The sequence below is a fragment of the Lepidochelys kempii genome, chromosome 2 (genome assembly GCF_965140285.1).
Source record: "Lepidochelys kempii isolate rLepKem1 chromosome 2, rLepKem1.hap1, whole genome shotgun sequence".
Lineage (NCBI taxonomy): Eukaryota > Metazoa > Chordata > Testudines > Cheloniidae > Lepidochelys > Lepidochelys kempii.
The window spans coordinates 81,596,814-81,623,025 of record NC_136381.1 but is presented as its reverse complement, the minus strand read 5'-3'; the positions used below and the strand labels follow the sequence as shown (position 1 = coordinate 81,623,025).

Genomic DNA, 26,212 nt, shown 5'->3' with positions numbered 1-26,212 from the left:
TAATATAACAGCACTGAGATGGTTTATATTAAAAACTAAGAATAAGTTTATTAACCAAGAGAGATTTATGTGATACTAAGCAAGAGAAAAAGAGAAAGGTATGCTTTAAAACAAAAGAAAAACACTTTCTAGTGCCAGAAATTGAATTCTAGCAAACGATATCTTTGCCTAAAACAGTTTCTCAGGGATAGCTCAGTGGTTTGAGCATTGGCCTCCTAAATCTAGGGTTGTGAGTTCAATCCCTGAGGGGGCCATTTTGGGCTCTGGGGCAAAAATTGGGGATTGGTCTTGCTTTGAGCAGGGGGTTGGACTAGATGACCTCCTGAGGTCCCTTCCAACCCTGATATTCTATGATCACATGACCAGCAACTCCAGCTCTTTAGGAGGATCCACCTTTCACATAATCAGAAGGTCCTATTCCCTTTGTCCCCTAAGAGATGGATAACGAAATGTCTCATGAAAGATGGGTCACAGCCAACTTTGCTGTAAAGCGCTGCAAGGATTTTGGATGAGCAATATTCTACAAGACTTAATTAACTAGATACACTCATGTCAAATCTCTGGAATGCATGATATGATTTTATTTCATATGTAACCATTTGTTTCCAGTACTTCTGCTTGCTATTATTTGAATCTCTCTTTGTTAAATGAACTTAATTTCACTATAAACATATCTAAGTGCTGTGTGTTAGCAGAGCTGTGATCCAAGGTGAAACTGGTAAGGTGGGGTATACAGCTTCTGTGGAAGCAGCCAATCTGTGAATACTGTGACTGTCCAGTGGACCAGGGGCTGGAGGCCGAGGGAGATGCTTGGATTGAGGGTTGGGGTGTGCCAATTGCAGGCCTGTAGGCTGACAGGGAGTCCTGCAAGGTCTAGGGGGAAGTGTTTGTATTGCCCATGGCTGGGAGCTGACCCATGGCAGGCACAGACAAGGTTTCCTCACACTAAGAGAAGACGGTAGCAAAGTGAAAAGGAGGACTTGTGGCACCTTAGAGACTAACCAATTTATTAGAGCATAAGCTTTCGTGAGCTACAGCTCACTTCCTCAGATGCATATCGTGGAAACTGCAGCAGGCTTTATATATACACAGAGAATATGAAACAATACCTATTCCCACCCCACTGTCCTGCAAAGTGTGTCTCAACCCTGGGTACCCCCGGGAAGTGCCACAGCTTAGAAGTCCGCTGCCCATTCTGTGGGGAAATAAGAGAGGGGCAGACTCTTTGATGGAATAATCCATAAGAATCTCTTTTCATTGGAATTTGTAGAGTTTCTTGACCCAATGTGGTTATTTACCTATCAATTATACTGCAACAGAACCCAAAGGCTCCAGTCAGTGCCATTTGGCTAAGGACTGTACAAATACATATGGGTCTCCTCAACAAAAAAATACTTACCCATTCCAGTTGCTTGGCAGCGTACATTATGTAAGACTTAAGTGCAGCTGTAGGATTTTATTTAAGATATTACTTACAGGCTAAAATACATGCAGTACTTGTTATTCTGCTTGCCAAACACCATAACTTCAGCCTAAGGAACTCTTCCTGATGTAATCAAATAGTCAAATTTGATGGTGAGAGGACATATGGGAGGGGTAATAAGGTAATGTGTTTCATTAACTTGCTGACAGGGAGAGTGTCAAGACTTTTCATATCAGATGCCCTTGAAAACTAGCAGTAGTTCAGCATTCTAGGAGAGAGTCATTGTGTTAAACCTACTGTATAAACAAAACCAAACCAGCCCATCCCCTTCCTTCTGTACAAAGAACTGCCATACTTCCTCAATTTACGCATTGACTTCATAAGGTTGAAAATTATCTGCAGCACAAGCAATGTGGTATCTGAATTCTGACAATTTGGGCATAATACTGTTAATCCAGTGTAATGCCACAAAGTAGGAAGAAACCAGAGATTGAGTTACAAGTAATCATTATGGAGCTAACACATGATGAGATACTGCCAGAGAAAGTGTCAGGGACCATTTTTAATTTTGACCAAGACGCTGAAAGCATGGGGAGGGTGTGTGTGTGAAGAATAATAATAAACCACATTAGATGTGATTAGATGTGAATGTGTACATCCAAATAGAACTATTCCAGGAAGTAAAAATATGGCCTGGATTCTCTGGTCTACTAACGCCAATTTATTGCACCCATGTGGCAAAATGTAGCCTGCAAGCAGCCAGAGAGGGGCAATGGAGGAGTACCCCTATGCAGGGAGCTCTCTGTCAGCCATCTCCCCTCTCCTGGCGTAAGGAGAGGCAGAGAACATCTCGGGGTGAGGTGGACTAGAGGAGAGGACATAGTAGAGGATAGCTCAGCTGTGCCTGGCATAAACTAGAGCTGCCCCTTTACCGTGCACTGGGGCCAGGTAGCTGAGGATCAGGGAGCTGCAACAGGCTCCTTGCAGCCTTCCCTTGCCACTGAGCATAGTGAAGAATCTGCTCTTAAGTTTCTTAAATGTACTCAGAAGTTACTATAAATAGTGGTATTTACACTGTCAGTCCAAACGACTAAATCGTTATCTGCCACAGCCTGAATGACTGCAGGGAGTGGTGGTGAGATATGAAGCTTTTCAACTCTAGGTCACTAGTTCAAATCTAGGTCATGTCAGTCATAATTGCAAGCGAGCAGGTGGGCTCAGTTCAGTTCCTAGAGTTCCCTTGGCATGATCCTAGCTCACCATCACAACTGGCACCATTGTTGGCAGTTACACAGCAGAAAGGTCATCAACTTATTGGGAATGGAGATTGAACTATTACTTCCAGGGGCTGTGGTTCTAGAATCAGCCAGGACACTTTATAAAGACAGCATGGGGAATGGTGAAATACCACTGTCTGTGCGGTATCTATTCAGTGGGTAACACTGAGCTAGTGTGAAATGGCTTTGATTAATGAATCTGGGCCTGATCTGCAACATGGATGTCAGTAGGAGTTTGGCTGTTGACTTCAGGAAAGCTGGATCAGGCCCTTTGTGGATATGTTTGTTTAATATTCTGATAAGCAAGATTTAATGAGATAGTAATGATTTTCTGATGTTACTGTGGCCGCCATCCTACAGGCAAAGGAAAGATGTACACATAATTCTTGATTTGTTTTACAGTATTACTACAGCATAAAGGACATCAGTATTGGTGGACGATGTGTTTGCAATGGTCATGCTGAAGTCTGTAATGCAAAAAGTGCTGAAAACCTGTACCAGTAAGTAAACTGAGCAGCATGCTCATTTCACAGACTATAAACCAATGCAGAGGTATTTTCAAATTACGATTTTTAATGATAAAATAAGGATGTCTTATAGTTTTCTTTATAACATTTTTAAAGTGAGAGTGTGGTAAGGCATACATGAAGATATGCTGAGAGGTATTCTGTGTTGATTAAGTTTAACAATAAAAGAGTGTGCATTAGGTCTTTTTAAAATTAAAATGCGGCTTTGCTAGACTCAATAGTGTGTTAAACTGGTATTTCCCAAAAGGTGGGTCTCCACCTACCTGTGGATTGTGGAAAGATTCTAGATCTAAGGTCATGGGGCCCTAGGCAAATAAACATTCTCCTAGGCTGCTGTGGAGGGCAGGCCCAGGGTGTGGAGGGTAGTGGAGAGTGAGCCCACCCTGCACTTATCCTGTGGCAGCGGTTCCTGTTCCATGGGGCTGGGCCCGGTTCCATGCTCCACGTGTTGAGATTTGCTGTGTGGGATTGCAGTGCCACTCAGGTTTTGCCCGGTTGCCCCTCCATCATGACGGAGGGGTGACCAGGGCAAACCTCAGTGGCATTGTGACTTCATGCACCAAGAGAAGAGAGTTGGGCCCAGCCCCATGAGACAGGAGCCACCACTGTGTGAGGAGTGCAGGGTGGGCTCATAGAATCATAGAATATCAGGGTTGGAAGGGACCTCAGGAGGTCATCTAGTCCAACCCCCTGCTCAAAGCAGGACCAATCCCCAACTAAATCACTCACCAGTCGCCTCATCCCTTTCTTCTCCCTCTGCCCCCCGCCCTTCTCTCTGGCTCAGGATTAGTGGGGGTGGAGATTGTGCTAGGGCAGAAGGTGTATATATGTAAATGGTGGGTCACAAAAAAAAAATACAAAATGCAGTTGAACACAGGAACATAACTTCAGTTGATGGGTCACCTTAGTGAAAAGTTTGGGAACTGCTGTGTTAAACTCACCTCTTTTGGATACCGAGAACCTGGTGTGAGATCACCAATTTATTTCACATAAGCCATCGAACAGCCACATATAATACTTAGTCCTGCCATGAGGCAGGGGACCAGACTAGATGACCTCTCAAGGTCCCTTCCAGTCTTATGATTCTATAATGGGCCAGCATCTCAGTGAAATTACTCCAGCTTTACAGCAGAATAACTGAGATAAGAGTCAGACACCAGGACTTTTGGACATTATGTTGAAAGATCCCAACAAGAAAGTTAATGCACTAGATTCTATTACTAATCCCCTTGACCATCTATATGATACCTTTTCTGACTAGAATTGGTGACTATAGTAATATCAAGGAAAAAGCACAACCTTCTGTAGCAAGGGAAAAAACAATTCCATATATATATATATATATATAAATTATGTGTAGATACCACTAAGTCAGTGGTTCTCAACTCTGGTCCACCACCGCTTGTTCAGGGAAAGTCCGTGGCGCGCCAGGCTGGTTTGTTTATCTGCTGCATCCGTGGGTTCGGCCAATCGCAGCTCCCACTGGCCGCGGTTCGCCGCTCAAGGCCAATGGGGGCTGCGGGAAGGGCGGCCAGCACGTCCCTTGGCCCACGCCACTTTCTGCAGCTCCCATTGGCCTGGAGCGGCGAACCGGCCCGGTAAACAAACCGGCCCAGCCCGCCAGGGGCTTTCCCTGAACAAGCGGTGGACCAGAGTTGAGAACCACTACCTTAAGTATTCCATAAGTGCCTTCATTATTGCTACAGACTTTGAAGTAAGTGGTTACAGGACTGAGCCCTTAGATAGGCACTTTGATTAAGTCAAAATAAATTCAAAATTTTTCCTTTTGGAGGATGACTGTTAATTTTTATACTTTGGGTTATTTCTGATGATCTAATAGTCCTTAGTTTGCATTATTTTTATGAACTAGTTGATGTTACACTCTTAGATATGTGAAATGGTGCACTGTAGTCACCGCTGGGGTGGTACCCTCTTCTGGCAATTCTGGGGATTAGCTCTGCCCAATTCAGCCCCTCCTTTCTTCTCTTCCATCATTGCAGCTCTCCTCTTGTGGTATGGCTTCTTTGTGACTCAGCCCTCCAGCCAGGTCATAGTGATTTCTCCTTCTAGGGGAGTCTTTCAAAGTCTCTCTGCTCAAGGAGCATCAGGCAGTCATCACACTTGCAGCCCTGACTATGTTACTCCCACAGTGACTGAAGTAGTCTTCCCGTTCACTGCACCAAGCCGTATCAGGAACCTGGGCCTGCCCTCTACTCTGGGTTCCAGTCCATGGCCCAATAGTGAGCAGTTAAGGTCCAGGTCTTCAGCAAACCTACTGCTCTCTTCCCTGGACTACTTCCTCCCGTGCTTCTTTAAGCTTCTCCTTCATCAACCTTCTTAGTCAGACCCCTCTTTCTTAGGCCTACTAGGTAAACCCTTCCTTATGGGTTTCTGTCTCCCCTTCCTTCTCCCTTACCTCAGGGATAGAAACTGCAGCTTTCTCTCTGCCACTTGTGATGCCTGGCTTTATAGAAGCCCCATATGTTCCTTCACAGGTGAGCTTCCTTCTAATTAGCACCCTCCACACAACTTACATCTCCCCTATTTTCAGTTTAATTGACTGATTGGGCTCACCTGGCCTAATTCAACTCTCTCAGAGCCGGTGTGGGAAGGTCACCCCATCATAGTAGATTATAAAGCTCTAATAATTTTTTTTAACAAAAGATAATGAAAAATTGAGTCCAGAGTGTAACGGTAACAAACATTTTGATATAGTGTAGGACAGGAAGCTTGAGCCTTGGATCAAGAGCTAAAATAAGATATATTTGCAACTATGGCATATCATCCTGGGTTAATATCTTCTCAGGATACGGTTTCTTAAGCCATTGTTTATTTAATCCAATTACAAAAGACCTCTATAAATCATTTGTGCTAAAAAGCACAAAATGATGTGAGTGAGATACTCTATTGTGAGGAATGCTAGGATGGTTGTGAAAGGGTTTAGCGTTACATTGTGTCCCCTTTACACTTGGTCTTGCCATTTTCATGTTAGAAGTAAATTTTGGATTGTGGTAAAATAAGAAAAATATATATAGTTTTAAATCCTATTTCAATTAAACGAGAATCTTTTCAATATCCAGGTTTCAGTGTGAATGTCAGCATAACACTTGTGGGGAAACCTGTGATCGCTGCTGCCCTGGATATAATCAGAAACAATGGCAACCTGCAACTGCCAACAACGCAAATGAGTGTGAATGTGAGTAGCATGAAAATATGCTAATTTAAAGGTGACAATTCATACAGATTTTGATATAGAAATGGGAGGTACCTCCAGCACATACATGTTCACGCAAAATAGCAGAGCTGTGTTGAGTGGCTGCAAAGCCCCCAGCAGAATAGAGATTGCAGGTGCCTGGCACTGCCTCAAACCTTCCCATTCTTTCACACCTCCCCTTTAGCTGGATTGCCCAGAATCTTGCCCCCCTGGAGGAATATGGCTGAATCCATTTACATATTTATTAGCATTTTTCTAAATTGTGCCCAGCAGGGCTTTGAATCCAACCCCTAGATTTTGAGCACTGGTGATGTGGGGGTGGTTAGAGGAGAAGGAAACTTCCATAGAACTACCTTGCCTGATACAATAAGCCTAATTTTGGTGAACCCCAAGTTCATTTAGTGGAACACTGAAATATTCATAACAGTGCATTTAGATCCGTATTCCTTTTATATTTAGTGAGGAAACATTGTATTGAGTTGGAAAGCGAATCAGAGTTATTTACTGTACATGGATTTGTGACGTAGCCCAGTTGAAAATTTTTTCTTGTAAAACAGGTAGTTTAGAAGGGAAACCCTCTTTTGGGGAAGAGGTGTGCTTTCTTATTTTAAGGGTGTCAGCACACAATCTAGTCTCTTCAAAAGACTCTTGGATCTTCAATCTGCTCACTCAGAACAAAACTACATAGATGGAAGTGAAGAGTTGTTTTCTTCAGAGCAACACCAGTCACCCTTTCTAGTAACCTGGTCTCTTGACATATGCCTCTGGTAAATGGATGCAGATATTCTGTCTTCTTTTCCTTGAGCTCCTACGGGGGAGCTCCTTTGCAGCCAAGCTTTGCTCATTTCAGACAAACATTTCATTCTTTTGTTAAGAAAACTGGGACATGGGGAACCATGACCACTACGGCCCTTTTCTGGGTCTTGAAGAGGCTGTACTGTTCGCCATAGACTCTGTATAACCACGTGGCATGAAAACTGTAGCTAAGGTGATTATAGCATTTGCTCTCTTTGTGTATTCCCCTCTTTTGAACATAGACAGGATTCTCTTCTCTCATATCATCTTGGCAGGCCAAAAGGCAGTTGTTGTGACTTCAAGTTGTAACCCTGTTAGAGTGTCAAGTAGATGTATATTTATATCATTGAAGAAGTGGGAAATAAGAACCGGTTTTATTTTAATCAAAGTTCAGAGGTGATCTGCCAAAATTGTGATAGTAAAAATGGCAGACAAAAAAAAGTAGAAGCAGTAGATAGAAACTAGGCATGTTATGACTTGGTCAGTGAATACATTATAATTCATAAGGTTCTGAGCCAAAAATGTTTAACATCTACTGCTAACTGAAAAAGGGATCCTTTTAGCCTGAAAGTGTGTGTTTGTTTTAAGTTATTCACTGAGGATAGTACTCACTAGCTGAAGACAGCCTTCATTTACAGCCTGTAAGTCAGGAGTTTAGAGCAACCTTGCAAGTCTTCACAAAATCTCTGTATCCCTTGTAGGAACTCCCAACTCTCCTACAGAAAAATCAGTGGGAGACTGGGAGACCTGCCAAACCTGCAAATTTTTGTATCCGTCCACAATATTGTACTTTTCAGCAAATAGTCAAAACTTCAAGAAATTGTATTGTGATGTGTGAAGGGTATTTACCTACCTGCTGGTAAAAGTGCCATTACTTGGAACAAAGGAGGTAACTTGACATTATAGTAAGAGACATAGTAGAGGGCTCAGGATTCCAGTAGCCTTTGGCCATTAATAACATTGAGGGTTTTTTTGACACTTTCCTTTACCTTCCTGCTTTTTCTAAGAGCAGGGGAACCAAAGATGGCCCAGCCATTTTGTCAGCTTTTGGCCCAGCTATTTCCCTCTGAATCTTGTTTAGTTTTCTTGAAGAACTTCATGTATGGACTGGAAAATGAGCTACAAAGGCTCTTCAGGCACAGCTTGTAAATCAGATCTGAGCCCATAAGCTCAGGCTCTGGTTCGTGTCAGCACAACAAAAAGTGGCCCATGACTTTACTCATCCAGGTTGTTTCACAGCAGGGATGTCACGCTCTAGAAGGGAAAGAGTTTCCTCTCCAGAGACCCTTTAGCAGGGCCGTCCCTAGATATTCTGGGGCCCTATGCAGACCGCCCCCCGGGGGGGGGTGTGGGGCCCCAGGCCTCGGGGGGGGGGGAAGGGAAGGGAATGGAGGGGCGGGGCTGGCTTGGGAGGTACGGGGGAACCACCCCCCAGCACTCACCGGCTGCGTGGCTAGGGCCGGTTTGCTGCACTTCTCACTGCCAGTGAGTGCAGGCCTGACCCTGCTGCAGAGCTCAGGGGAGTGGGGGCAGGGCTGGGGTGGAGGAGGGGCGGGAAGGGAGGGGCAGGGGCAGGAAGAGGCGGGGCGGGGGCAGGAGCCCTGGGGAAGAGGCGGGGCAGGGGCTGGAGCAGTATGCAGCAGCGCAGGGCACCAGGGAATTTGGTGCCCTAAATCTCCTGGTTCGCAATGCAGTTGCGTACTTTGCGTATGGGTAAGGACGGCCCTGCCCTTTAGATATGAGGAATAAGAGGAATATCAGGATATGGAGGATTATCTAGAGAATCCACTTCTTTAACTATACAAACAGATAGCAAGACTGGGTAAGGAAGAATGCATTGTTCTTGGGATGTACTCCTTTTAATAGGATTATTGCTGTAACTCTTGCTGAGACACAAAGCAAATGTGGGCAGACCTAGGGTCCTTAGCCCTTGTTTCTAGGGTTTTCCTTGCAAGGAACCTCTTTGTCGCAAAGACAGTTGTGGGGTTGCCCTTCTGCCTAGTTGCCAGGCTAGAGGAAAGGAGACTTCCCCCACTAAGTCTGATGCAGAACCACTGGAATCCTCTAGGAAGATTTCCTTGGAATATTCTTATTTAAGCAGGTCACTGATCCCTTAATATTCAAATGAAAGTGGAAAAGGAGGAAGCCAATATCGTCTTCATCTCCTTGAGTTATTTAAATTGGAGAGAGTTTTCCTGTCTTCCTCTTCAGTGAAAAAGATGAAGAGATTCAAGTAGGCAGTATTTAATTTGTGCTAGGACTTGCCAGGACTGAGCCCTGCACCTCTAGGCTTGGCAGTTCATAGCCTCTGGGTTTGCTGCATCAGTTATGAATATAAAAAACTTGCTTGAGCCCCAGCACCTTTTTCATTACAAATTAAGCACTGTCGGTAAGCTAAGTAAAGGTAAGGGTAAGGAGCTCAAGTAATACAAAGGCACCGGCTAGCCTTTGGTTTGTTACCTCTGTTTGCTATTCTGGTTAGTCACTACTCTTGAATTATGTTACAACTCTGGATGTCTGGAAACTGGAGAAAGGAGAGCACAAGCTTTTAGATGGTTTGAGGGAATGAAGATAAGAGATTACGATAGACTGATATTGTGCCTGATAGACAGATTGGGAGGTGCTACTCATTAGTTTGCACTGGGGTAACAGGGCAAGAGAAAAGAATTAGATAAGGAATTCTATCCATCCACCATCCTTTACTCAAGACGTATTTGCAGAAACTGTTCCAAGTGTTGAGCTATTTTCAGATTAACCCTCACCTTTCAACCAAGGCAAGAACTTTAGGTCAGTACTGGGACTTAGATTACTTTTAGAAAAAGGCTATGACAAGGTAATGAAGGCTGTTGCTGGATTTAGACCTACCAGCTTGATATAAATGGACCTGTAATATTTTTCAGACTACAAAGAGGCTGATATTCACAAAAGGCTACAGCACATTATCTGATGTACCTCATATTTTTTTTCCAGTGTGTGAACAATACTCCTAGGTCAGGGAGCTTTCCATTGGGCTAATGTTTATGTTGCATATGCTGACAGAATATGTAGTCTAGTGGGCCTTGAGAAGTGTTCTTTGATCGTATGTTGTTCACTGCATGGAAAATTACTTCAGTCAGGAAGGGGTCAAAAGTTAGGACACAATCTCTAGAGTTGGACAAGATTCAGAATTGGTGTGAGTACAACTGCATTACCTTTATTTGGCCCAATAAATAAATAAAAATAAAAAAACCCTACCAACCAAACAGAATAAAAACACATCATAGCTGAGATTCTAAACCCATATAAACTAGGAAACTGAGTTACTTACCACAGTCACCCCACCCCTAGTGCTTGGTGAAGTAATTGTGTCTTTTGTCACATGATCACCTAGAGCAGGGGGTGGCAACCTTTCAGAAGTGGTGTGCCAAGTCTTCATTTATTCACCCTAATTTAAGTTTTCGCGTGCCGGTAATACATTTTAACGTTTTTAGAAGGTCTCTTTCTATAAGTCTTTAATATATAACTAAACTATTGTTGTATGTAAAGTAAATAAGGTTTTTAAAATGTTTAAGAAGCTTCATTTAAAATTAAATTAAAATGTAGAGCCCCCCGGACTGGTGGCCAGCACCTGGGTAGTGTGAGTGCCACTGAAAATCAGCTTGAGACCGCCTTCGGCATGCGTGCCATAGGTTGCCTACCCCTGACCTAGAGCCTACTACTTTGTCAGTTGGAGTTTTGCCATAGATGGGAGCAGGATCAAATCCATAATATTAGAAAATGTGACAGACTTTTTGATTTGAACATATCTCTGCAGTGAATAGTCCTCTGGTAATAGACTAGTTGTGTCTGCTGGCATCACTGCAATTAGGGCTATGTGAGTTCCTCCATATAAGTCTTCAGAGTAGCAGCCATGTTAGTTTGTATTTCCAAAAAGAAAAGGAGTACTTGTGGCACCTTAGAGACTAACAAATTTATTTGAGCATAAGCTTTCGTGAGCTACAGCATCTGATGAAGTGAGCTGTAGCTTACAAAAGCTTATGCTCAAATAAATTTGTTAGTCTCTAAGGTGCCACAAGTACTCCTTTTCTTTTTGCATATAAGTCTTGTTATGTATACACAATTGTTCTTCTGACTGAAGATTTAGCCCACAAGCCCCAGCCCAGATGTGAATATTTTTGTAAATTAAAAAAATAGAATAATATTTGCCTATTTTTTATTTTGAAAAATACCCCACCCAGACTAGGTGATTGGGTCAAGAAACATCCCTATAACTTATTTTAGCCTCAAATATATAGTTCTTTGTTGAGTAACTACACATGTCCATTCCACTATAGGTGTATGTGTGTGCCTTGTGCACAGGTGTCGGAGACTTTTCCCTTAGCAGTACCCTTTGGGGCAGCACAAGCACCATCTTGTGCCACTGTACTCAAGTATAAAGGGCCATGCTGCTCCCGACTGCCATCGGGTCCTTCCTACCACCAGCGACAGTTGTTGCTGGAGCTGTGATCTTTGTTTCTTCATATCTTCCCTTCCTTAGCGTAAATAGTAGCTGGAGCATTAGTTTTTAGTCTTGTATATAGTATATCTGTAAATAGTTACTTGTAGGGTTAAGTTTAGAATACCGTCTTACAGGGTTACTGGTGCCAGGTTGGGTACTGGGATTGGTACCGAACTGGTGCCCCATTCTCCTGGATTCAAGGCCTGTCGTTCATGTAGTCAGGTCTATGCCGTTAACTGACCCACTCCCAAGCTGCCTCAAGTGTCTGGGACAGGTGCATGTAAGTGACAAGTGTCACATCTGTAGACGGATCGAAAGCCATTCAAAAAAGGACAGGGCTGCCAGACTCAAGTACCTGCTTTTGGAGTCTGCACTTCACCCTGGAATCCTTCTGCTCTGAACAGGTAGCGAGCACGTCTGAGTCTGTTAGGAGTGCTCCTTCTGTTCTGGCAGAGTCCTAAGGCAGATCTGCATCCCCGGTGCCTAGGGAGACACTGCGTAAGTCTCCCAGGGACTTGGTACCAGGACCCTCTGAGAGGAAATTGCCGAGTGTTTGCAAGGACTTGGAGAGGAGCTCAAAAAAGTCACAACCCCAGGAGCAGTTTGTGAGTGAGAAGGTATTGCTGACTCTGGAATGCAGGAAGGGTCCGTTGAGACCAATCCCTGAAAGATCGGTGTACCTCTTGGTACCGCAGACTCAGGAGCCCTTTCTGATGTCACTGACAAGTTGCATAATTTGTCAGTACTGGCTTCTCTCACGATTCAAAAGCCTTGCAAGAGCACCGTTTTTGGAACTACACGCTCCTATAGTCCTGGCTTCAGCTCCAGAGCACTGCTCGGTACTGACCATTTCTATACTTGTGATATCCCTATGGAGAACTGTGTCTGGGCAAGCCAGTGATGATTTCTCCAATACCCCCTTCTCCAGCCTTGGAATCTCTCTCCCGACCTGAGGATGCCCAGCAGCCCCAGTGGGATGCCTGCCCATTGTGGTACCATCCACCGACTCAATATTCTATGACTCAGTGGCCTACACAGGGCTGGGCCCCACCTCTGTACCAATGGTCCTTTTGAACCCCTTGAGACTTCCCTCCATGTTTCAGAAACTCTCTGCTCCCTTCCTGCACTTCTTCATCAGCTAGGCACAGCTCAGGAGCATCTGCAGGCAGGTCTCCATTTTCCTTCCCCTGGAATTAGGATTGGTACCGAGCAGGCAGAGCCGTGTGCCCAGGACTCCACTGTAGAAGAATTGGGGGAGGGACCTCCTCAGCAACCTTTAGCCTCTTCTTCTTTGTCACCTGATGAGGCAGTAGTGGCTGAATCTACCTCTCTCCCCCACCCCCACGATGATTTTAGAGCTCATCAAGACTTGTTGAGGAAGGTGGCTGCAGCTCTGGATATCCAACCAGAAGAGGTACAAGATCACACAGGCTTGTGGACATTTTAGCATCTGCAGGACCCTTCTCTCCCTATTAATGAGGCTATCCTGGAGCCCGGAATCAAGGTTTTATGGCAGACTCCTTCTTTTCTGCCCCCCCTACTGCCAAAAGAGCGGAGAAGAGATATGTCCCATCACAGGAATTTGAACACTTTTAAAACCACCCTCTGCCAGGCTCCCTGGTGGTTCCAGCTGCAAACAAAAAGGAGAGGCAAGGACACCAGGCCTCTACTCTGAAGGGAAAGGAAGCAAAAAACCCTAGATCTGTTTGGCAGGAAACTTTATTCTACAGAAGGTTTACAGCTCAGAATCATGAATCAGCAAGCTCTGCTGGGTCAATGTGATTGCAACCTGTGGGATAATATCCTAAAGTTCCATCTGCTTGTGGATAATTGTTCAGTTTGTTCAACCCCCCTGTCCATCAGGTTTCTAAAAGATTTGTTCAGATTGTACCCTTGCGTTCATAGTCTGGTCCACAGTGGAGTGTATATTTGGTGGTAACAAAGTTGATGGGTCCCCAATTTGAGCCACGAGCAACTTGTTCTCTGTTTCACTTGTCAATGAAAGTAATTTTCCTGGTTGCTATAACGTCTGCCAGGAGAGTAGGGGAACTGCAAGCTTTGGTATCAGAGCCCCCCTATACAAATTTTTTTAGGGACAAGGTTTTCTTTTGGCCTCACCCTAAATTCTTGTCTAAAGTGGTTTCTGAATTTCACATGAATCAAGCAATTTATTTACCAACATTCTTTCCAAAGCCCCATTCAAGCAAAGAGGAGGAAAAACTCCATACACTAGATGTTACTAGAGCTTTGGCTTTTTACCTGGAGCAGAGTAGAACATTTGTCACCTTTTCATACCAAGCAAAGGGCCACTCAGTCTCCACCCAGAGAATCTCTACCTGGATTTCTGGCTGTATTTGTTTATGCTACCGATTGACCGATGTTGCACCTCTGAAAAAAGTGATGGCTGACTTGATGCAGTTGCAGGCGGCTTCTGTGGCTTTTCTGGCTAGGCTTCCCATTCTGGATATTTGTAGGGTGACAACTTGGTCATCGCTCCATATGTTTGCCTCTCATATGCTATCTCTCATCAATCCAGAGAAGATGCACGATTCAGAGTAGTTGTCCTTCAGTCCTTGTTCAAGTAGACTCTGAGCCCACCACTGAGTTCAAATTGCTTGTGAGTCATCTGTAATGGAATGGAAATGTGCAGTCACTCAAAGAAGAAAAAACGATTACCTACCTTTCCGAACTGTCGTTCTTCAAGATGTGTTGCATATGTCCTTTCCACGACCCGCCTCTTTCCTCTCTCTATCAGAGTCTTTCTAGTAGGAACTGAGGGGGGTCAGGCAGTGCTGCCCTTTGTATCCGTGTGCAGTAGCACGGGACACCAGAGGGCGCTCACGCTGCCCCCAAAGATACTGCTAAGGGAAAAAAATCTCTGACAACTGTGCACAAGGTACACACAAACACCTACAGTGGAATGGGCATGCGCAACACATCCTGAAGAACAGTTACAGAAAGGTAATTAACTTTTTTTTTTTTTTTGAAGCCTCTCTCTCTGGCAAGCCTGGTAGCACATGCTGTCTTATGTTTAGAGATGATCTCAAGTTGGCTCTAGTGTGAAAGGCTCTTGGCTGATTTAAAAAATATGTATACAAATTTGAGCATCTTTTTTTGTTTATAATAGGTTACTGAATTACAGCATAATAATGAAAACTGACTTGTAATATTACTTCCTCAGCCTGCAACTGTCATGGACATGCTACTGATTGCTACTATGATTCTGATGTTGATCGACGCAAAGGAAGCTTAAACGTCCGTGGGTGGTATGAAGGTGGAGGGGTCTGCATTGATTGCCAGGTAATAAGGTGCTTTGATCTCATAGGTTATGCATGAATGGGACTTGGAAAGTGTATCTAGAAGACTTACTTTTCTCAGGCTGACATTTTTGAGATGGCCATTTTGAATAGTACCATTACAATGACATAATCGCTCATGCTCCAGCCAGGAAGAAAAGTCACTGAAAGTAATTCATGTTCTGTGAGGCCAGAAAAGGGATCACCTAATTACAACGATCACACTTTTAAAGAGAACCCACTGTTGCAGTTCCCTACTTCAGTAGTTACAGCAGATTGGATGAAGAGGGGATCTCTCACTGCACCAGCCAAGGAGGAGAGGGAGTTGTGTGGGAGCAGTGCTCCTCCAAGCAAGGGAGAGGAGAGGGAAAGAGCTCTCCCTTTGCTGTAGTTGAAGAGGGAAAGCTGGGTCTCCCCCAGTTCCCTTTACTATAATTCCTGCATTCTTTTAAAAAGGGTTAGAGACAGACACCATGAAGTCCACTAGAGACTTTGCTATTGCCAATCTATTTTATGTGGAAAGCACTCAAATATTATAGTGATGAAGAGTGGTAAAAACCCCTAAGATAGATGGATAGATGATGACCCCTGCTTCCAACCAAGGCCTGTTCCCTCTCTCATCCCACTGTTGTTTTCCTCATTCAAGCCATTGGAACTTGTTTACTAATTTATAAATCACACCTGCTTGGACCAAAATACAGTCACACAATTTAAGAACAACAATGACACAGAATCAAGAAAATGATGCACGCTGTACGTGTAAGAAGTATAGTTGTGCTGTCAAAAATTAAGGAAGAAGGAAAGGAAGTGTGCAGTGCAACTATAGTTTGAGTATTTTTTTCCATCTTATTGCTAAAATAAAATCAGTTATTGCCCAAAAGGCAGTCAGAAGTAAATAAAAGTTCTTTTTATTAAAGAGAGGAAGAAGAGATCTTTGTCTTTCACTTAACATTTCTATGTAGGGCTTTGTTCAACCAATGCTATAAGATTTGTCATATTGGTGCTTCCTGTTAGCTCTTTATTCGTGAAAGATCATGTTTCCTAAATTGCTCCCAGTATATAAAAGAGCAAACCTGACCTAAATCCATGAGGCCTGCAGCTGATAATTGTCTGTAATTCGATTTTGTGGAAATTAAATTGCATTAAATGAATTAACCATGAAATCTAATTATAACATTTTCTTCATAAATAAGGCACATGGATTTTACTTTACTTTTTCCATTTGTGTCATGGAAAAAAGTGTTGGAAATGCATGCCTGAATGAAGAACTAATAGAACCTGATGCATGACACATATAGTTAGATCCTGTTTCTTTCAGGTCTGACAACAGTGCCCCATATATTCTGTATTATATATCTGCATCCGACAATATATTGCTGTTACATAGATTTGTGCTTTCCATTTCCCCTTTACATAAACCCCTATGTTGCTTTGAAAGGGAAAAGAGACAGAGATACCCTGAAGTCCACTAGGGACTTTACCCTATGACGCAAGAAATTTGTTGTAATTCAAATTCATGAACAGTATGTTTTCTGTGAGTGTAAGACATGTTAAGATGTTTAAAAAGCTGTCTCCTCTACTTACAGAAACTTTATTTTGTGCTTTTAATTTTATTTCTAGACTGATAGTTTTGTTTTCATTTTAAGTTTCTAATCTTAGTTGGAGAGTAATTTAGTCACAAAAATGTATCTTTCAATATGGAAACAGCATGATGCTGTTGCAGTCAAACTATATATATATATGTGTGTGTGTAATGATAAAAAGGCAAAATGAAAAGAAAGTTAAAGAAATATCTGGTAATAGTATAAAGATGACAGTGCTTTTCCCCTGATTTAAATGAGCAGAAGGTTGATTTAGGGACTTTGTGCAATGTTTAAAATGTACTAATTGTTAAAAATTCCATGTGTTTATGTGAAATTACCCTGATTCATAATATCATGCAAAGATCAGAGAGGTAAAGAACAAGAATAAAATGCACTCTTTATTGCAGTCTTGTTAGATTTCTTCCCATATGGATCCTGACTGTATATAATAGGAACCTAAATTACAATCTTTCAGTCCTGTATTTGCTTATGTATCCTTCTGCTTGTTTTTCCTTTCTTATGTTATATTTTTCTCTTACTTCATTCTGCATAGCATAACACAGCTGGAATTAACTGTGAACAATGTGTAGAGGGGTACTATCGTCCTTATGGCATTCCAGTGGGAGCTGCTGACGGCTGTATACGTAAGTCTCTCTCTGTTTGGTTATATCTCACACTGGTATTTCCTATCAATCAGGGCAAGGGCTTTGTTATTTGGGATAAAATTTTCTGAAGTGCCTAAGTGATTAAGTCCCATTGACTTTTAGTGAGACTCCTACTGTGAGGCAGTTGCAGTAGTTCAAAGACAAAGGCATGGACGAAGACTTCTGCACAGGTGGAGGAGAGGCAGTGGCATGCAAACACCAATGTTGTCTGGAGGTGATGATAGGAAGATATGCAGAAAAATACAGCTCTGAGTTTAGGGATTTGTAAATAATAATACTTACCTATCTCCCAGGATTAATTAATTTATTCAGCACTTTGAAGATGTGAAGTAATATGTAATTGTTAATTTGTAGCATTATTTAAATAATGATTAATTCACAAGTACAATTGAAACTTCTATAGTGTGACAAAGTTCCTCCTCTGCCTTGGTGGGTTCTGCGCTTTCTGGCGGATTTGCTCGCCTTAGAGGTTCACAGCAGTCCTCAGTTTGGCTCCTTTTGTTAGTGGCACAAACCTGCCATTCACTCAGCTAACCTCATCCCTGGCCAGCCTGGGGAAAAGGAGGAGAACAATCCCCGCAGTTTCTGCTGGCCCACCTAATGGGTCGGGGGACAGGCCAGAGACCTTCCCCTCTGGTGGGACCCACAGTCCAGGTCAACTCCTCTTATATCAAATAGGGAGTTGGGGGGAACCCGGACCCACCCTCTGCTCCGGGTTTCAGCTCAGGGCCCTGTGGATTGCAGCTGTCTACAGTGTCTCCTGTAACAGCTGTGCGACAGCTACAACTCCCTGGGCTACTTCCCCATGGCCTCCTCCCAACACCTTCTTTGTCCTCACCACAGGACCTTCCTCCTGATGTCTGATAACGCTAGTACTTCTCAGTCCTCCAGCAGTACACCTACTCACTACTCAGCTTCTTGCACGCCACTTGCTCCCAGCTCCTCGCATGCATCTCACTAACTGAAGTGAGGTCCTTTTTAAAACCAGGTGCCCTGATTAGCCTGCCTGTCCTTATTGATTCTGGTAGCTTCTTAATTGGCTCCAGGTGTCCTAATTAGCCTGCCTTAATTGGTTCCAGCAACTTCCTGATTGTTCTGCAACAGTCCATTATCTTACTCAGGGGAAAGGGACCTGCTTAATCTGGGGCTAATATATCTAACTTCTGTCACTCTCCTGTAGCCATCTGGCCTGACCCTGTCACAATAGTTACAATGTTATGTTTCTTTGCCAAAGCAACAAATCAGTTAATTTGAAGAAAGCATTTAACTGTTGTTATTTATTTAGCCTGCAGTTGTAATCAGGAGCATTCAGATGGTTGTGAGGAAGGATCTGGTCGCTGTCATTGTAAGGTGAATTTCCATGGCGAAAACTGTGAACAATGTGCTGAAGGATACTATAGTTTCCCATTCTGTGTCCGTAAGTATTGAAGTGAGACGTATCTCTGTTTCACAGGCTTCTAGTCATTTTAATAAGCATCTATATTATAAGTCATTATACATTACACTGCACGTATATAAAACAGTCATCATTTCATACTCTCAAATATATACAGACTTTAATAAATTATCACAATACGCAGGTGAGACAAATAAGTATTATTATCCCTGTTGTACACAATGGATAAGAACAGAAGTTAAGCTAGAAATCAGAGATTTAGCTACATTCCCAGATTTTGACATTCATTTAAGATACTTTTCAAGTGGATAGAGCCCAAGTCTTGAAGCCAGGAACTCATGAGTTCTAATATCGGCTCTGCCATGGAGAAATTGCAAGGTCTTGAGGAAGTCATTTAACTGTGGTTGAGTTTCTCTAGCTATAAAATGGGGATTTTAACTCACCTGAATTGGTACCGGAAGTAGAACATGACTCTTGTAAGAGAAAGGGGACAGCTTGCCAGGCATTCTCCTTGAGAACCCCATAGTTTTAACACTTACCCCCCATAGTCCAAAATAGCCTTAGTTTGTTAACTTTCTAGGGATTTTGCAGGGCCTGTGTATTGGGAAGGCTCTAGTGGGAAATTGTGAAGATCTTAAATATATCTTTTCCTGCTAGGTTTTTGCTGATACACTGATTAATAGTTAAAGGATGGGTTACAGGAGTGGTTTATGTCATACCTGTATATTTAAGAATTGTCAGAAGGTGACTGGTGCAAGGTTGTGTGTATAGTGAAAATAAAATAAATACATTAATTAAAAATGATGTGGCATGGAAGCATCCGAGTATGTAGAATTTGCCCCTATTCAAAATTGCAGCTAAACCGTGTCTAGATGCATTGTTTTAAAAAAAATAGGCTGTTACTTTAAAGTGGAGTGTTTACTGTTGCAATAAACAAGAGCAGTGCACCCCAAAAGCCTCTCTCAAGAACAAATTAAATATAATCCAGAAAAAAGTAACAGCACCAGAATTGTGTTTACTGCATAAAAAAGCAATGGCACTAGGAGCGGATTTCAAAAAAGTTGACCCACTGGAAATGTTTCTAGCCCAAAGGAGAATTGTGTTTCTCGTGGGTGATTACATATTGCCCTGGATCAGCGATTTTGGGCTTGGTTCACCACTGTGATATTCCAGGTTATGTTGTAAAATTGGACCTATGTGCACAATACAGTAGAAAGAGAAATGTCAGAAATTGAATGCTGGTGGAGGCCAGTTTCTGCAACGCAGTATATCTTCCCAATACATTGCAACTTAGATTATCCAAAGCTCACTTTGTAGGGTCATGTGCCCTGATTTAAGGGGCGCTCATCTCTGGGGCATCTCTGAGTGGCTGGGTGGGGTACCATAGTCCTTTTCTTGTCCTTAGTGCCCCCTGCAGCCTGTTGGACAACTTTGGTAGGTGTTTAGTGGCTTGACCCTCTGGCCAAGTCACAAAGTCCAAATGAACCCCTTCTGGGGTATTAAAGAGTCCAATAAATGGTCTCTTTGCCCTTGCTGGGGTCTTCAGCAGTGGCTCTGAGCTTTTTAAATTCAGCCTTTTGTTCAGGTTTCCAAATAAGCCCTGTCCCCTACTTGAGGTATACACCACTTTTACCTGTAACTGGTGGGGAAACTTGGGCCCACCTGCTACTCTAGTTTTCAACCCAGGGACTCTACACACAGCAACTGTACAGTGCTCAACTTTAACCCTTCCCTGCTGTTTCCCTAGGCCTCTTCCTACCAGGCCCTTTGATCACCAGGCCAGTGTCCTCAGGTCCTTCTCCCCCTGAATCCCCGCTGTAAACTCTGTCTGATTGTCAGGCTCCTTTGGCCAGAGAGGAGCACGTAGGCTGACCAGATAGCAAGTGTGAAAAATTGAGATGGGGGTGGGGGATAATAGGAGCCTATATAAGAAAAAGCCCCAAATATCGGGACATCTGGTCACCCTAGGAGCACCCTTCTTTACTCCTCTGATCCCAACTGAACTGATAAGGCCTGGTTGCTCCTTTTATCTGGGCCAACTGGACATGATAGGCTGTTGCTAGCCCTTCTAGTCCATGGAGGACCTGGTCTCTGTGGTTTCCAAAATGGCTGCTCCAGAGAGTCCTCTCTAGGCAAGCTGGAGGACCCACTTTCATGGCTCTTTTCCTCTCAACTCACTGCTTCTTGGGGCAGGGAGTAGTAGTACTGAAAGGCCCCCAGCAAGGAATCGCAAGGGCCAAATACACCCCATCAGAGTGCTGCTCAGATGGCGCCTAATCCAAAGCCCACTGAAGTCTATGGAAGTCTTTCCATGGGCTTTGAGTCAGGTCCATAATCAAAGCTGGCAGAGGAGAATCTTGTCAGGGCATATCTCCCTTTGCTTACCTGGTGGATTTCCAAATGGAAATCTGCCCAGGAGTTATTGCAAGCACCATTGTTAACTCCATCTCTTCAGAACAGGGCAGAGTAGAGGACAGGAACAGAAGACAGAATTAGTGGCTGCACAGCTCCCGAATCAGTAGCATTGAAAACAGCATCTCTACCCAGTGAATGGTATCAGAAACCCCTCTGCAAAAGGAGGGGGAACAGGAAGGTACCATGTAGATTTTCCAGCTGACGGTTGGTCTCCCATAGTTGTCCCCTCTCAAGGAATAATCAGTCCCTGGTTTGGATTTGAATTGGGAACATGGAGGTGAAGGGTTCCAAGTCTTGTTATTACCAGTTCCCTATTGTCAGTTCCTTGAAAACAAATATAAAAACTGAACATGGTTACTGCTGTCATATAAATACCGTATATTATTTATGATAGAATCATAGAATACTACGGTTGGAAGGGACCTCAGGAGGTCATCTAGTCCAACCCCTGCTCAAAGCAGGACGAATCCGCAATTTTTGCCCCAGATCCCAAATGGCCCCCTCAAGGATTGAACTCACAACCCTGGAAAGCACATGAGTTTTATGGCATGATCTTAAGTGAAAGAAATCTAGGATCTTACTTGTAACCAATATTCCTAATAGCGTTTTTTATTTTAAAGGACTTCCTATTTATCCTTTTACTACTCCAAATCCAGAATACCCTGAGGCTGGTGGTGTTAAAGGCAAGTTCTTTCTTTTTCTTTCTTTTTGGTGTTGTTTCAGAAATGTTTGTTCTTGTTATGTTGTCATGTTCGGTGCTATTGCAGTAATGTCTTTTTCAGTATTTGTCGTCTTACCAGAAACTCAACATATATTCATGCTTATATTAAACAGTTTAATGTGCTGACCCAGAATGAAAGATGGGTAAAAATAAGGTCAGCTGGCTGCAGGCAAACACCTGCAGAAGAAGCTGACCTTTTTGCTTGACACCATCATAAACTGATCCATTTTAGGATTCTCTGATATATGAACAGCTTGTCAACTGTCTGACAGTGAAAAATCTCTTCCTTAAGGCTACCTGACCTCTACTTCTGGTCTCTCCTGCACCTGGCAAATACTGTATAATGCCCTTGGCAATGCAGCACTTTGATTTTGTAACGGCTACATGTTTCTTATTTAAAGGCCAATGCAAAACCAGTTGAAATCCATTGAAAGATTCCATTCAATTCAAGGCACTTTGCAGTAAGCCCACACTTAAGTGTATACTTTCACATTGCAGAACACTACAAATGTGACTCAAGTAAATAAGTATTTAAACTGCATTTTGCTGCTGATAATTTAAAAAATTTAGCACCCTTTTTAAGATCCTAGAAAATGTAATATCTGCTTAATATTCAGTAACGTTCGCTGAGTTGCTGTTGCTGTTTGTGCTGACAAAACGGCTTTCATCTGTTGAACTAGTGAAATCTTTCACATATAATCAGAGAAACATAAATCCATTTCCATGTTTACAGATCCTAGTTGTTTCCCTGAAAATATCTGTAGAGTGCTAGATTCCTCTGTGTTCACCCAAAAGCCTGTTCATTTAGAGCCAGTCATCTCCTCTGGGAGGAATGACACTAGATGCGTGACCTCAAACATAGTTTCCTTGACAGACCTAGGGCTCAGAATTATGGCTTTCTGCAGAAACCTGCATAGCCCTGTGGGTAAATGCTTCTCATTCATATTTCTAAAATGAAAAGAATAGCAAAGAGTGATAACTAAGTGAATAAATCTATATGGGAAGAAACAGAACTACAGCTGCTCAAGTTTTAGCCAGTAGCACCAAAGTTTGAGGCATGAGAGAGAGACTTGTATCTTGATGGGTGCTCCTATGGTTATACAAATTGTAAATTTGTATTCCTGTCAACATTGTTTATAAAGGAATTTGGCAGAAAAATATGTGATTGTTCACGTTTTGAAAATGGGATTTGTGTGCGAGTGGCATGTAAGTAATTGTATTAGTTACAGAGTAATAGCACTGTTTTTTAACCAGGATTAACCCTGGGTCTGTTATGCTGCACAAAAATGTAAAGGGTTTTTATAGGTTTGTGCTACAGCTTTGTTCAGCTCTTTCTTTCTTCTGTTTATGTTTGAAGATGGCTGTAAACCAGGATTTTTTGGCCCTCAATGCCAGCGTAAGTTCCATAGTTGTTTTTTTTACAGTTTGAACCCAAATTATATACAAATGCCAACATTTTAAATCCAAGTGTAATGTGAACTTCAAGACTATAACACAGAAAATGTTTCCTTTTACAAAATGTGCTGTTTAGCTTGCCAGTGCTATGGCTCGGGAGTGCTGGATGGCAACTGTGATGGAAAGACAGGACAGTGCAGATGTCGAGTTGGATTTCAGGGGCTTTCCTGTGATGCCTGTGCAGTAGGGTATTTTCAATACCCTTTCTGTCAGAGTAAGCAACAATACTCTCTCTATAAATAAGACCCTGATCCTGCGGATGCATCCTTGTTCTATGTAGAGTTCAGGGGGAGTAAGGGTCATGTCCTTTTTGCAGGACTGAGACTTTAGTAAGTGATTCAGCATAGAGTGATAGGAAGCAAAAAGTGAAAAAGGTCCAGAAGAGGGTTTTTCCCCCCTAAATCATACAGGTACCTTCAACTTATTGACTATTATCTAATGCATGATGCATCTATCAGATTCTGATTTGACTATGGATTTAATAATATGTGATTGATGACAGTTTAACAAAAACGGAAAAAATTCCGTTACCTTGGTTTTACAAAACCTTAATTTTGGGCCTAGTTTGACTTGACAATGCCCCTTTGATGTGTCAAGCTACGACTGCTACAGTCAGTGATAGAAAGCTGTTCGTTTTTTTAAAATACTTTTACTATTCACCTACATTCTGGTGTTGGTAATAGTCTATAGAGAATTTTTAAAATGTATTTCAGTAGTCCCACTCCAAACTGAGATAATAAAACCAGACAACTGTTGTTTACTTCACAAGTAGTCTTGAAAACAGTGGAACTATTCCCAGTGTAGAGTACTGCCCCATCTGGCCCAGAATGAGAACAGGATGGTACTTCCTTGACACTGACATTTGGGCCAGATTCTGCCATGCTTACTCACACTGATTAATACCTTTCTTCACAAATAATCACTTCTAAATCCATAGAGCTAATCAACAGCATAAGGATGGCAGAATCTAGCCCTTTATACTGGAGATTAGCAAGAAGGGAATGTTTTTAGGAAGGAGGAAGAGGAATATCTCTGCAGTGGCTGCTTCTAAAATTCACTTCTTGTTTGTAGTGTGTGCATGTAATTCAGCTGGTGCCCTCCCTGAAATCTGTGATTTCCTTGGAAAATGTCTCTGCCGCTTTGAGGTAGATGGACGTCAGTGTGAGAGCTGTCTTCCTGGCTACCATTCTTTCCCCATCTGTCAAGGTAAGATTGCAGGTGATACGTATAGAATTGAACTGACCACTGAGAGTCTGGACTGGAATGACCGTACTTTAAGATTCTCTGTTTGCATTGACTGGGGCAGTATTCATTATTGTAAATAGGTGAGATTCTCTTACATTCTGTATGGTGAAAGTTCAGAGTTTCCCCTTGTCCTTTCACTGCTCTTGACTATTTAGAACACTAACTGCAGGCAAGCCTCGGAATCTAGTTATTAGATCTTATTTTTATATTTCTCTGTTTCATAGACAGATTGAACCCTGTAGTGGAGGTCAACAATCCGCTCAAATGCTCTTTTTTAAAAATAAAAGGCTATGAAAACTCTTTTCACATAGATGTTTACAGCACTAGTAGTATCATTGACATCGGAAGAAATGAAGTATACAAAGATGTGCTATAAAGGATTTGTTTGTTTTTGAAGGGGGTATTTGCTAGCAAGAGCATTTACATCCTTATAAGCTTTCTGTTTTGTAAAATGTACAAAGAAGTTGCTTTTTATTTTGTAAATAAGAATCCATTTTCCCCTTGTCAGTCATTCCATGTGTATTTTGAGAGCAAATGAAAGACCCCGGATCAGTCTCTGTTGTCTTATTTCTGTCATGAAAGCCCATCAACGTCATTGGAGTTGCACAGTTGTTTTTGAGGGAAGAATATGGCCCACATATCCAACTCCCACACCCTACGTTACTGCCCTGATGCAGAGAGCGGGTACTGATTAGTACTCATGGACTATAAGCTTATACATAAAAACAGCTATACTGGGTCATACCAAGGTCCATCTAGCCCAGTATCCTGTCTTCTGACAGTGGCCAGTGCCAGGTGCTTCAGAGGGAATGAACAGAACAGGTAATCATCAAGTGATCCATTCCCTGTCACCCATTCCCAGCTTCTGGCAAACAGAGGCTAGGGATACCATCCCTGCCCATCCTGGCTAATAGCCATTGATGGACCTATCCTCCATAAATTTATCTAGGTCTTTTTTGAACCCTGTGGTAGTCTTGACCTTCACAACATCCTCTGGCAAAGAGTTCTACAGGTTGACTGTGTGTTGTGTGAAGAAATACTTCTTTTTGTTTGTTTTAAACCTGCTGTCTATTAATTTCATTTGGTGACCCCTAGTTCTTGTATTATGAGAAGGAGTAAATAACAATTCCTTATTTACATTCTTCACACCAGTCATGATTTTATAGACCTCTGTTATGTTCCCCCAAGTCTTCTCTTTTCCAAGCTGAAAAGTCCCAGTCTTATTAATCTCTCCTCACATGGAAGCTGTTCCATCCCCTAATCAATTTTGTTGCCCTTTTCTCTACCTTTTCCAATTCCAATATATCTTTTTTTGGGATGGGGCGACCACATCTGCATGCAGTATTCAAGATGTGGGTGTACCATGGATTTATATAGAGGCAATATGATATTTTCTGTCTTATTATTTATCCCTTTCCTAATGAGTCCCAATATGCTGTTAGCTTTTTTGACTGCCTCTGCACATTGAGTGGATGTTTTCCGAGAAGTATCCACAGTGACTTCAAGATCTCTTTCTTGAGTGGTGACAGCTAATTTATATCCCATCATTTTATATGTATAGTTGGGATCATGTTTTCCAATGTACATTACTTTGCATTTATCAACATTGAATTTCATCTACCATTTTGTTGTCCAGTCACCCAGTTTTGTGAGATCCCTTTGTAACTCTTCACAGTCTGCTTTGGACTTAACTATCTTGAGTAGTTTTGTATCATCTGCAAAT

At 42.5% G+C, this 26,212-nt stretch overlaps 1 protein-coding gene across 3 annotated transcripts in view; it reads left to right on the top strand.

Annotated features, from left to right (window-relative positions):
* Positions 1-26,212, top strand: part of LAMA3 (laminin subunit alpha 3) — a 190,226-nt gene that overhangs the window by 46,484 nt on the left and 117,530 nt on the right. Inside the window, exons 6-14 of one of the 3 annotated variants that reach the window (XM_073331377.2) lie at positions 3,103-3,200; positions 6,308-6,423; positions 14,895-15,013; positions 17,146-17,236; positions 18,543-18,674; positions 21,689-21,751; positions 23,147-23,185; positions 23,321-23,458; positions 24,316-24,450. The exons of 1 other annotated variant lie outside the window; for it this stretch is intronic. In XM_073331377.2, coding sequence (XP_073187478.1) covers positions 3,103-3,200; positions 6,308-6,423; positions 14,895-15,013; positions 17,146-17,236; positions 18,543-18,674; positions 21,689-21,751; positions 23,147-23,185; positions 23,321-23,458; positions 24,316-24,450 — 931 coding nt within the window. Of the gene's footprint in view, positions 1-3,102; positions 3,201-6,307; positions 6,424-14,894; positions 15,014-17,145; positions 17,237-18,542; positions 18,675-21,688; positions 21,752-23,146; positions 23,186-23,320; positions 23,459-24,315; positions 24,451-26,212 lie in introns of those variants that run through there. One more of the 3 variants, XM_073331379.1, reaches the window with a different exon arrangement.